This window comes from Schistocerca piceifrons, chromosome X, assembly GCF_021461385.2.
Source record: "Schistocerca piceifrons isolate TAMUIC-IGC-003096 chromosome X, iqSchPice1.1, whole genome shotgun sequence".
NCBI classification, from domain to species: domain Eukaryota; kingdom Metazoa; phylum Arthropoda; class Insecta; order Orthoptera; family Acrididae; genus Schistocerca; species Schistocerca piceifrons.
This window is the reverse complement of record NC_060149.1, coordinates 919,597,842-919,611,851: the sequence shown is the minus strand read 5'-3', so window position 1 is coordinate 919,611,851 and position 14,010 is coordinate 919,597,842. Positions and strand designations below refer to the sequence as shown.

The window sequence follows — 14,010 nt, the reverse complement described above, 5'->3', positions numbered from 1 at the left end:
GAGGGATCACCAATTTAGTATTGGAGGGCAGGGTGGAGGGTAAAAATCGTAGAGGGAGACCAAGAGATGAATACACTAAGCAGATTCAGAAGGATGAAGAAGCTTGCACAGGATAGAGTAGCTTGGAGAACTGCATCAAACCAGTCTCAGGACTGAAGACCACAACAACAACAACAACAATAATATGCCAGTTTTATGTAACTGAAACTTCTTGGGAGAATGACATTCAGAGTGAACTAAAAAAATGCAATATTTTTTTACAGTTAAAAATAACACTGTCTTCTAAAGGATAATGATGTAGCTAAATGTGCATATAGTGCTTGCATTTAAGGCACATCAGGGCCTAGAAGAAATCTGCAGTGTATCCTTTCTGCTGTAACAGGCTACTTAAAAAAAAGGAACACTTTTAGATTATAAAATGTATTGTCACAATTGGTATGTGAGCCATTTGTACAGGGATGTCTTGCAAAGTGTAAAACCAGTCATGCACTGGGTGTTATATCCCAGAGAGCCCCTGATCTGAATGAGTCATTGCCAGCACCCGGTTTCTGGCCTTTCTGTGGGCTGAAGGGATGGGAAGCCTCACATGCCCTTATAGTAATGTCCCCCCTTTACACCAGTTTTCATTGTTCACAACTGTGCTGTGAACTCCATGTATAGGCTGTGAAGTATGTGTCGGCCTAGTCTGGGAATCTGGGCAGTGGGTACTATGCCAGGTAGTGACTGAGTTGGTGAGGAGAATCTTGGATCTGAATCATTAGCATGTAGGCCAAGTTTGCCCAATATATATTGTGCTCTAGGAAAATGGTTAAACCATTGATCTTCATAAAACACACTGAAAACAAATTTGGTGCTGTGTGTTGGGACCCTTGCTGTTCGTGTTGTATGTTAATGATCTTGCAGACAATATTGATAGTGGCCTCAGACATTTTGCAGGTGATGCAGTTACATATAATGAAGTTCTGTCGGAACTGTGCTGGCCCCGGGGTAGTGTCTAGCACAGTCTGCACTTTGATTTGCTCCAATTTAGTGAATTGATCCCCTTTGTACCAGCCTGGAAGCAAGAGTGGTTAGAGTGCAAATGACTCTGGCAATCACTGTTTGCAATGTCTACTTCCCTCCAGATAGGCCACTTCCTTGTGTTGAACTGTCTATCTTAATATAGCAACTTACACCCGTGTTTCTCCTCCTAGGGGACTTCATGCCCACCACCCACAGTGGGGGAGTGTCATGCTGCTGCCGCTGCCAAGCAGACAGGCCCCCACGTTGGGCATTCCACGGGGCCAGTTGGCCTTTATATATGTCTGCAGTGCACTTTGACACCTCGTGCAAGATGTCTCTACCACTATTCTTCGTGCTGCTGGCACTGCTGTCCCACTATCCACATGTCTCCCTCATTGTCGACTGGTACTGTGGTGGACCAAAGATGTAGCAGTCACTGTCCAGGACCACCGACAGGTGATGCAGTGATTTAAACGACACCCTTCAGAGACCACTCTCCTTGCTTTTAAGTGCCTCCTTTCTAAGGTTCGTTACCTTACTAAGCAGAGTAAAAACGAATGCTGGGAGTGCCATGTTTCCTCTCTGGGGACGTATGCCTCTTGATCACAGGTTTGGTTCAAACTCCATAGGCTTCTGGGCCACCATCATCAGTCAACTGTCTAAGGTCTTAACCTCTAAGGTGCTCTGTGTCCTGATCCATTGGTCCTTGCAGAACATCTTGAAATACACTTTGCGACAGTATTGGCATCCTCTTCCTATCCTGTTACCTTTCTCTGGCAGAAACGCCGAATTGAACTGCCCCCCTCTGTTTCAACCCACACCATGGTGAACCTTATAATGAATCCTTCACTGAATGGGAATTCTTGCAGGCTCGTACCTCTTCAAGTGACGCAGCCCCAGGCCCAGATTCCATCCACAACCAGATGATCCAACACTTGGACGTTCCCCAGAGGCAATATCTCCTCAGGGTCTCCAACCATGTTTGGCTCATGGGTGCTTTCCCGTTGCAATGGCAGGACAGTGCAGTTATCCCCGTCTTTAAGCCCAAGAAGAACCCAAAGTCTCTCGACAGCTACAGCCTGATTAGCCTGATGAATGTACTATGTAAACTGCGCGAGAGGGTGGTTAGCTTGAGAATATATTGGGTACTCGAATCTCGGGGCCTTTTGTCCCTGTATCAGTGTGGCTTCCGGGAAGGATGATCTCTAACTGACAATTTACTCAGATTGCAAACAGCAATCCAACAGGCCTTTACCAACTGCCAGCACCATGTCGCGGTCTTCTTTGACTTACATAAGGCATACGACATGACTTGGCGCCATCACATTTTAGTTACCCTCCATGACCGGGGCTTCCGTGGCCCCCTTCTGATTTATATTTGTGAGTTTTTCTCTCACTGGCTCTTCCAGGTTCGATTTGGCACTTCACTCAGTGCCTATCAGATTCAGAAGAATGGTATCCCACAGGGTTCTGTGTCAAGTGTCATACTCTTCCTCATAGCCATCAACGGGCTTGTAACCTCTGTTGGGCCTCTGGTTACCACGGCATCATATGTCGATGATTTTTGCATCAGGTGCAGCTCCCACCCAGTAGCATCAGCTGAGCGCCAGCTCCAAGGTGCCATCCCATGGGCCTCTGCATGGGTCATCTCCCATGGCTTCCAGTTTTCTCCCTCCAAAATGCGGGTTATGCATTTTTGTTTTTGACCCACAGTACACCCTGATCCAGACCTTTATTTAAGCAACTAGTTCTTCGATGTTGTAGCACAGCCCCATGTCTTGGTCCTTATTTTTGATAAAAAGCTAACATGGCTGTCCCGTATTCACTATCTAAAGACTACATGCATGTGGAAGCTTAATGCTCTCCACCTCCTGGCCTACACATCTTGGGGTGCAGACCGTACCGATCTTCTCCATCTTTACTGTGCTCCGGTCTTGTTTAGACTAGATTATGCTAGTCAGGCTTATGGCTCAGCCGCTCCTTCCACTGTGAAAATACTTGAGCCTGTTCATCATTGTGGGGTGCGTCTCGCTATTTGTGCCTTTCACACTAGTCCCGTAAACAGTCTCCTCACAGAAGTGGGGATTCCCCATCTACAAATATGACAAAGCCAACTCCTGGTTTCTTACGTAATCACCATTCATCAATTCCCTGACCATTCTGTGTACCCTGTCGTCTTTGCAAATGAGTGATGTCTCCCTCCTGACAACTGCACATGGGGGGGATTGCCGATTTAGATGCGTCTCACTTCCCTCTGTCGGGATCTCCACTCAATGGAATGTGCCCCATGTATTTCCTCCCACGTACACCCTTTGGATGGCCCCTAGACCACAGATTAGGACTGACCTATTCCATGGTCCTAAGGTCTCTTGTCACCCCTATGGTTTTCCAGTGTATTGTACGTGCCATCCTTGCAGAATTCCATGGTGCCACCATCTTCTACACTGATGGTTCTAAGACAATAGATAAGATGGGATACACTTTCACGTCTCCTACTGGTTTAGAACACCATTTATTCCTGGTATCATGTAGTGTGTTCACAGCAGAGCTCCTGACCATTCACAGAGCCCTCCATTTTGTTTCTCAGGCCTCCCTCCATAGTGTTTTAATTTGTACCAACTCAATGAGCAGCCTGTGGGCTATCAACCATTGCTAATCTCAGCATCCTTTGGTCTTTGCTATCCATGACCTTCCCTCTGCCCTTGGCCATGATGCCTGCTCAGTTGTCTTTCTCTGGGTCCCACCTCGTGTGGGCACCCCAGGGAATGAACTGGCTGGCCATTTGGCTAGAGAAGCAGATACTTATCCTCCATTCCCTTCTGTGATGCCAGCTGCAGAGATGCAAATCTCTGTCACATCTCTCTTTCCCCAAAAGTGGAATGACATCTGGTGTGCTACTGCTCACAGTAACAAACTCCCCACAATCAAGCAGTCTACTGCAGTTTTGGAGCTCCTTCTTCTGCTGCTCTCAGAAGGTGTCCACTGTTTTATGCCATCTATGCATTGGTCATACCAGGCTCACCAATTGTTTCCTCCTGCTTAATGAACCATCCCCTCAATGTGGTTGTGGAGCCACACTGACGGTATCCCACATATTGGTGGAATGCCCCCTTCTTTTGCCCCTTCATGCTAAGTATAGTCTTCCAGATTCCTTCATTTTAATATTAGCAGACGACTCACAAGTGGTTGAATTGGTCCTCAGTTTCCTCTGTGAAAGTGGTTTTTATTTCCGGAATTAAGGTTTTGCTTTATTCATGGAGAAGGGACAGGGTGGTTGTGGTTCGTACCTTTCTTCATGTCTTCTCAGTCTGGCACCCCATGACCACTCCCTCATGGACAGGCCACTCTCTTTTTTTCAGTTTTTAGAGTTGGCCTCACCTTTTATGCCTTTTACTGTGTGTGTTTTAACTTCATTATTTTATAATTTGACTCCCCTGACTAGATCCGTCCACTTTTAGTGGACCCTCTTTCTTCTGTGAGTAACTTCAGAATCGCGGGACTGATGACCTCGCCATTTGGTCCCATAAACCCTCTCAGTTAATTAATTAATCAGTCAATCAGTCAGCCAGTTGTGTTCATTGAGAAGTGGACTCTGTAGATAGTTGGCAGGATTTTAGATTTTAGCAACAGTAAACCTTGTCAAGACTGAGTAGAGGATGTTTGATTCCCCATTTGGTGAGATATACAAGTTACAGGGTGAGACTGGTGCTGACCATTTAAGGTCATGTTTCATGGAAGGATGGTAAATATAGAAGACAAAGACCATAAAAATTAAACACAAGATTTTTATTCTGTGTTATGCTGACAGCTGTATACATACTAGCTTGACCAGATACTCTGTTACCAAGAGAGGTGGTGCAGTGGTGAGACACTTGGGAGGACAATAGTTCAAATTTTTGTTTTGCCAACCAGATTTAGATGTACTGTGATTTTGCTAAATCACACAAGGCAAATGCCAGAATAGGTCCTTTGAAAGATTACGGCCAAATTAGTTCCCCCAGTATGAGCTAGTGCTCCATCTCTAATAATCTTTTCAGGATGATAAACCCTAATCTTCCTTTTCTTTTCAAAGACACCCTTTAATAAACTGTAGAACATTGGCCAGCAGAAAGGTACCATACAGTTGACAAACCAGAATAACTCGAAAAATAAGCTTCACATGAAAAAATGTGTAGAATCCAAAGTTGATTATTTTCGAGGGGGACATCTGCTGCTGCTAAAATTTGCCTGCCAACCCAGCCCCCAGAGGGTGGGGCGGGAAGCAACTTTAAAATTTCAAATGGGAACCCCCATTTTTCATTGCAGAATCAGATTCTACATAATAAACTAAGTACATTTTCTCTTAAACATTTTTTTGATTCTTGACAGTTGGCACTGTAATTCAATAAAATCCATTTTTTCATTTTTCCGTGGAAAATGGTTATGGATAAATAAAAAAAATACTTATTTACTTCATAAATTTTGATTCACTAAAACTAAAACTCTCCCCCTCTTCCTGGAGGGTGGGTTTTGAGAGAGAGAAATTTAGAGTTTTACAAATGTTGACCCAAATATAAATTTTTTCCTCAGATTCGGATAAGTTTTGTTTGTTTCATGGTCATGAGGCCGCCAACTTTTGATTATTAAACAATTCATGTGACTAGCTGACTAACTAACCAAACATTCTATGTATTAATGAGTGAACACGTTAACTAAAAAACTAACTGACTCATGAACCAAATTTTTTGTTAGATTCGGAGTAATCACTCTTGTTTGCTGAGAAGTCTCACAACTGGGGTGCTTGCTTAATTTGAGTCTTTTAGTTTCGGGTGGAAAAATGTAGAAAATGACATTCATAAATTTATTGACTTAAATCATTGTTCACACCATTATTTTATTTTGGAATATCGCAGCTGTTACGTCGTTTACATTTTTAGAATTATATACGCTAATCGATATGCCACTCAGCCCTGATCGATAATCAATGTTCTTATCCAACCCTTGCTGATGAGTGGCATAATGTTTTGGAGTGCCGCCTATAGGTAGCGCAGGCACGAGAAATTCGCCCTTTCTCATAATAACACTAGCTTTAGAAATAATAAGTATTAATGTAATAAATGCACTGTATCTTTTACCTGTCTGAGCATTCAGACAGCAATACATCGTTCATAAAGATTGTCTTTTGGGCGAGTTATGTTTGATTACCTTGTGTGACTGCATTCACAGCTTTTGCTCCTACCAGTCGCGTTTGATGCAGAGTTAGTATTGCTAGGTGGAATTACGCAGAGCGGGCCACTCACTCATAGAAATTCTAACCCTGCCTTTCTCAACGCCCCTGATCTTTCCTGAATTATCTTTCTGTGGAAGAAAAAATTGAGATGGTGTACATTTATGGAGAAAGTGGGAGAAATTTGGATGATGCAGTCGCACTTTATGCGCAGCATTTTCCTGGCCAAGTACGATCACAGTCCTCTTTTGTTTGAGTTATTAAACAATTTACTGCAAAGGTAGTGTGAACCAGACAAAAAGAACCCGTGCAGCTACTGTTTGTGGAGAAAACAAGTGGAAGTCCTTGCTGCTGTGGCTCACAACCCACATGCGAACACAAGAGAAATATGAAGGCAATCAGAAATTTCACGCATGATTGTTTGGAAAATCCTGAAGCTCCACAAATTTCATCCAAACCATGTATCCATGCATCAGGAACTACATGGCAATGACTTCCAAAACCATCTAACGTTTTGTCACTGGGCAGTTCAGCAGATGAAAACAAACCAAAACTTTTTTGCCAGAGTACTTTTCTCCAATCAGGCAACATTCACAAACCATGGCCAAGTTAATCGCCATAACATGCATTACTGGAGTGAACAGAACCCACACAGGATTCGAGAAGTCAACCATCAGTGACCTTGGTGTGGTATAATTAGCGATAAAATGATCGGTCCATATTTTATCGATGGTAATTTGAATGGCAACAAATATCGGAACCTACTTGAAAATGAACTGCCAGATCTACTCGAAGACCTGAGCATCGAACTTAAATAAAACATGTGGTTTCAACGTGATGGTTGTCCAGTGCATTATTTATTAGTAGCGCGCAATGTACTAGATCAACTTTACCATGGTCGCTGGATCAGCAGGTCAGGTCCTGTGAATTGGCCAGCCAGATCGCCTGACCTTACCTCGCCAGATTTTTTCTTATGGGGTTATCTAAAAGATATCGTTTATCAGGAAATGCCTACCACTTGCGAAAACATGAGGCAAAGAATAAGAGACTGTTGTGCTGCAATTACACCAGACATGTTATCAAGGTGTGTGCAGGGATTTACAGCACGAGTCATTAAATGCATCGAAGTTGGAGGTCATCACTTTGGACATTTGATTTCATAAAACGGTGAGATGCAAGGGATTTCTGGACTACAAGCAGGCCGAAAGTGAGAGGCGAGGGTACTCGCTGGAAACAAGCACCCCAAAATTCATTTATTTGCAAGTATTTTCAAATAATCAACAATAAAACGAAACCAGTCGTTCCTTTTCAGGACCACCAAATCTTAAATGGGAATATGTTCATCATTAGTTAGTGAGTGGATTAATCTTTTCCTCAGTTAGTCTGTTAACTCTGTGAGTTAATGAGTTCACTCGTTAGTAAGTAGGATGTTTGCTTAGTTTGTTAGCTAGTCAGATGATTTGTTTGGTAAGTAAAAGTTGTGTGGCCTCATGACCATGAAACAAATGAAACTTATCCGAATCTGCGGAAAAAATTAATATTTGGGTCAACATTTGTAAAACTCTAATTCCTCTCTCTCAAACCCCACCCTACAAGGTGAGAGGGAGAGTTTTAGTTTAGCAAATCAAAATTTACGAAGTAAATAAGTATTTTTTATTTATCAGTAACCATTTTCCACACAAAAATGAGAACATGGATTCTCTTGAATTACAGTGTCAACTACCAAGAATCAAAACAAATAAAAGACAAAATGTACGTAGTTTTTTAATGTAGAATCTGATTGTGCAATAAACAATGGGGTTCCCATTTGAAATTTTAAAGTTGCCTTCTGCTCATCCCCAGGGGGCTGGGGTGGCAGGCAAATTTTAGGAGCAGCAGATGTCCCCCTCGAAAATAATCAACTTTGGATTCTACACATTTTTTCATGTGAAGCTTATTTTCCGAGTTATTCTGGTTTGTCAACTTAAAATTTACACCCTGTATATGCACTTTTTCAAATCTGCATGGTGTTGTATGTGTAATTGTGTACCATATCCACCCATTTGCTGATGGAGAATCATTAATGGTAGACATGTGGATGTGACACATCCCCATTTTCTTCACCAGATCTGTGCATTGCAGGATATCCTGTGCGATTGTCTTCATTTGTGAATGACACATGCAAAGAGAAGTCAGAATCTACTACCAATCGGCAAAGGATTTACATTGAAAATAAACGCATACTTTTGCTGCTTGCACTGAGAAATTGAATGAATGCCGTCTTTCGCCCTTTAACTCTCCAAGCTGACTATGAACTTCCAGCATGCTGGAGTAGCTTGGGTCAGCAACTTCTATTAATCAGTAGAACGAAAAGCTACTCCAGGTTGCAATTTTTTTATTTTTATTCATTTGATGATTAGTTTTGGGCTGAGACCCATTTTCAAATCATCATAATGTAATCGAATGTGGCATTTCTAGAGATGTCAGAAATGTGCATTGAACATTTACAGTGCATACAAATATTATGATTTGAAAATGGATTCAGCGCGAAACTAGTCACCAAATGAATAAAAAGAAAAAAATTTGCAACTTGGACTTGCTTTTTGTTCTTACTAACACCTGTAATTGTTGACTGATGTTCCATGAAATTACCAAAAAAATATGCTTTTCATCCCAAGCAATGGTTGTAATCACTTTTTGCCTTCGACAAGATACTCACATATATATTTGATTTGGCAAATTTAAATGAAACACTGCAGTGACTGTTCTTTGACTGCAGGTTTGTTTAAAATATTATCGACTCATCACCTGTAACTACGTGGGAAAACAAATCATCCGAACTTGTTGATTGTATTTCAGGAACAGTCATCGTCTTGATGTTCATTGTGCTCTGTAAGCATTTTGTTACCCACCTTGAACACAATTTGCAGTATCTGAGCTTTTCTGTGACAATTTTGTAGGGAGTGATGTGTCCAACATCAGGAAATTAATGTGTTGGAGGACTAATTGAGAATCAGATTGCAGTTTTTGATCTATTTGTTGCACTATTTCACCAGTCTGGTTATTGAGTGAGCCACTCCTGTCTTAGTCATGTACATTTGTACAGCTGCTTTAAAAGTCACCATAATCTTAAGTTTCCTTCACTCATTACCATAGATCCATGCACTAGGCACAACCCCAGGCTAACCTGAGTAGCTTGAGATCCTTTTGCTCACACACAACTGATGCTGGCAACAATTTTTGAAGCTATTGTTGTTTGCTATCACCCACAGTCAAAGGACTATTGAATCAGATTGAGAACGTCTATGGATCTTTGTTTGGAACTGCCAGAATTGTAATATAAATAAACAGCCCTTATTTTTTAAAGATATCTTGCAGAATCATGGAGAAAATAATCTTAAACCATTTATTTTTAACTTGATGTTACTGCGTAGTTTTTGTATGCTAGCTGTTACATAATACTGTACCACAATATAAAACACTTGTTAACTAAAGTTTCTGATTTTCCAGGAACGTGCTCAGTTGGAAGAAAAAGTGAAAAGAACACTTTCAACTTTTGCTCGCATTAAACTTGATCTGAGCGGATATGAAGATGAGTGTCGCAGACTGCAAAATATTTTACAGAAATGCACTAGTACACTTTGGGCACCTGTTAAAACTGAAATAAATAAGGTATTCTGAAGTATGCTGTTATTTCTTTGCTTTCTCTGTTAACAAAACTGAATTTCAGATTATGTTTGGTCAGTTATTTTTAATTCAGAAGGTTGTTTCAGTAATGTTTTGTCATGTGTAGCATAAAATGATATCAATTTAGGAAAATCAATATTGTTGAGAAGAGTTCCAAAGAAGGGAGTATAAACAGTTGTCTATGGAAAGCTGTTAGAAAACTTCTTGCCAAGGTCTGGTAAAAGGTAATCATACTTCGCCTCAATCAAAAAAGTTCAGTGGGTATACAGGTGCATCTTTTTACTTTATGTAGGATGACATGAGCAGCTAATGTATACAGTTTTGACAGATGGTGCCATGCGACATAGTTCACAAGGAATTAACTTGCTATATCTGTTATATCTATGGCTGGGATGTAGCAATTGCAAAGTTAACTGCAGCTGTCATGAGGGCAGACTGCAAAATATTTTACAGAAATGCACTAGTACACTTTGGGCACCTGTTAAAACTGAAATAAATAAGGTATTCTGAAGTATGCTGTTATTTCTTTGCTTTCTCTGTTAACAAAACTGAATTTCAGATTATGTTTGGTCAGTTATTTTTAATTCAGAAGGTTGTTTCAGTAATGTTTTGTCACGTGTAGCATAAAATGATATCAATTTAGGAAAATCAATATTGTTGTTAACTTCTGCTTACTCAAGTGTGTTGTAATGCCACATTCCATAAATCACCTCCATTGTGAATTCTGTTTCTTTCGAAATACACAAACTGCTGCATTTTGTGTCACAGACCGTGCTTGTATGTAGCAGTGTCTTGCACAGTAGTAGTAAAAACTGGTGCAGCAGGTTGATTGACATTAAATCTTTATTTTTGGTATGGAAACTTACCACACTAAGCTGAAGAGTATGGGGCAGTGCAGTTAAAAACAGAATTGGAGTGGAGTGAAGTGCCAAAGTAAGGACACGGGATAAAAAATTTAGCTTCCCCAGGAGACATTTCATGTGGGATTTCCAGATGAGTGGCTATTTCTAGGTTGTGTATGGCATGAAGAACACAGACTGTGGCTGTGAATTATTTCACTGCTGCCTCTAGAATAATATCAGTACTAATTAACTTATCTGATAGACAATAGCACTCTATGAAGTAGAACAACAAGTTGAGGAAGCACGTCTAAAGATCCACTCTGTTGGTGGAATAATACAACTACATACAATGATAAATGTAGGGGCCACCCATTTCTTGAAAAATGCCTTCAGCAGCCATGACAAACCGTGTACACTAACAGAATTGGACCAGCACTATTGAAAGACTACCAGTTTTTATTAAATAAATACAGTTTGAATAATGGTCTGGGATTTTAACACACATGATTAAAAAAACTCATGCAGGCAAAAAGTAATCTGAAACACAGTATGTATAGTGACAGTGTGGGATAAGATACCAAAATAGCTATCTGTAGGTGCATAATTGAGTTTAGTAGTTAGTTGAGAATAATATTGATTTTGCCTGATTAATTGTGATGAGAGTCGAGGGACATGAAAGGGAAGCAGTGGTTGGGAAGGGAGTAAGACAAGGTTGTAGCCTCTCCCCGATGTTGTTCAATCTGTATATTGAGCAAGCAGTAAAGGACACAAAAGAAAAATTCGGAGTAGGTATTAAAATCCATGGAGAAGAAATAAAAACTTTGAGGTTCGCCGATGACATTGTAATTCTGTCAGAGACAGCAAAGGACTTGGAAGAGCAGTTGAATGGAATGGACAGTGTCTTGAAAGGAGGATATAAGATGAACATCAACAAAAGCAAAACAAGGATAATGGAATGTAGTCTAATTAAGTCGGGTGATGCTGAGGGAATTAGATTAGGAAATGAGGCACTTAAAGTAGTAAAGGAGTTTTGCTATTTGGGGAGCAAAATAACTGATGATGGTCGAAGTAGAGAGGATATAAAATGTAGGCTGGCAATGGCAAGGAAAGCGTTTCTGAAGAAGAGAAATTTGTTAACATCCAGTATTGATTTAAGTGTCAGGAAGTCATTTCTGAAAGTATTCGTATGGAGTGTAGCCATGTATGGAAGTGAAACATGGACGATAAATAGTTTGGACAAGAAGAGAATAGAAGCTTTCGAAATGTGGTGCTACAGAAGAATGCTGAAGATTAGATGGGTAGATCACATAACTAATGAGGAGGTATTGAATAGGATTGGGGAGGAGAGATGTTTGTGGCACAACTTGACCAGAAGAAGGGATCGGTTGGTAGGACATGTTCTGAGGCATCAAGGGATCACCAATTTAGTATTGGAGGGCAGCGTGGAGGGTAAAAATCGTAGAGGGAGACCAAGAGATGAATACACTAAGCAGATTCAGAAGGATGTAGGTTGCAGTAGGTACTGGGAGATGAAAAAGCTTGCACAGGATAGAGTAGCATGGAGAGCTGCATCAAACCAGTCTCAGGACTGAAGACCACAACAACAACAATTGTGATGATACACAAATAAATTACAAAGTCCCCCAACAAAAAACAAAGGACACGACCTAAAAGCAAGTGAATTTATAGGCTAGTTTGATGTGTAGTGCTTTTAGTAGGGATAAGCTTAATACACTTTTCATTCACTGAAAAAAATCTGCATATGCATATGAGAGTCAATGTCCAATATCTGCCTATATATTTACATTGAAACTGGCAAATGTCAAAGGTATCAGCATGTAAGCACAAGTTGTGTGACATGTTCACATCTGTAGTTCTAGTAGTATCAGCATTATTACAGTGGGGCATAAATATCTGATAATATTGAAAATAATCTTCCTGTCAAAAACAAGAATGTACCCTGTGAAACTGTGGCTATGCAAGATGCAGATATGCTGCAATACTGCCCAACTTCTCTTGGCAGTTACAGAAACTCGCGATCCATATGATGACCTCTCAAGCTGCATTGTATAGGGATACTTCTTTTCTTGTTCTCCTGTATTGTATTCGTCACTAAAACAGAAAAAATCCGCTCGAAGCTCGAACTAAAAGTTATCTCTTACCGCCGTGTTGTTAACTTCTGCTTACTCAAGTGTGTTGTAATGCCACATTCCATAAATCACCTCCATTGTGAATTCTGTTTCTTTCGAAATACACAAACTGCTGCATTTTGTGTCACAGACCGTGCTTGTATGTAGCAGTGTCTTGCACAGTAGTAGTAAAAACTGGTGCAGCAGGTTGATTGACATTAAATCTTTATTTTTGGTATGGAAACTTACCACACTAAGCTGAAGAGTATGGGGCAGTGCAGTTAAAAACAGAATTGGAGTGGAGTGAAGTGCCAAAGTAAGGACACGGGATAAAAAATTTAGCTTCCCCAGGAGACATTATGCGAATACCGTGTAACACCGTTCTTAGCCTCGATAATGCTCCAAATACCACTTGGAAGAGTATCGACAGTTTTCTTCATACATGCTATCGGTAAAAGGTAAAGATAAAGTTCTGCGTTCTGGCCCTAGATGGCGCAAGTGCGACCCACTAACTGTCTCGCCATTCTCTGCCGATGGCGCCATTGAATGCACTGTGGAGGGGCATACGGTCAGCATGCTGCTTTTCCCATTATTGTCTGGTTTCTTATTCTTGGAGATACTGCAAATCGTGCTTTCAGTCAACTACTGCATAGTTTCTATACTGTTTGACCTGTTGAAGATATGCAGCTTTACGTGTCTCTTCTGTTGCATACAGTTCTCTTATCAGTGTTCACTTGTAAACTGATCGAGGTGGACCTGCATTCACATAGAGCAGCAATTCCTGTTGGGTTTGAAACCAGTTATCTGTGGTAAGGTGTGACAGTTGTCTCGGGTTTTTGTTGACTAGGATCTTTTTGAGACTACCATTTTTACGCCGTTAAGTCCCATAGTGCTCAGAGCCATTTGAGCCATTCTTACGCCGAGATACTCATCTGCGAGTGGCATGCCACCTCTTGTATACGAGTTGAATAGTCCGTGTCAATACACCAACAAATCGGACAGCTTCGTACGCAGTGTTGTCGTTGGCAGTTCCAAATGGGATAGCTCCTTTCTGCCATTCTGTAGCTTTGATCTAGTGTATTGTGCTGACGCCAACAATCGACTAGTACATATGCACCACTTCGCTGCAGAGACCTGTGTTGGCATGGAGGGTTGTGTGACTGCC

At 41.0% G+C, this 14,010-nt stretch overlaps 1 protein-coding gene across 1 annotated transcript in view; it reads left to right on the top strand.

Moving 5' to 3' along the window:
• Positions 1-14,010, top strand: part of LOC124722054 — a 70,766-nt gene that overhangs the window by 45,513 nt on the left and 11,243 nt on the right. The window contains exon 6 of the mRNA XM_047247247.1: positions 9,698-9,859. Coding sequence (XP_047103203.1) covers positions 9,698-9,859 — 162 coding nt within the window. The remainder of the gene's footprint in view (positions 1-9,697; positions 9,860-14,010) is intronic.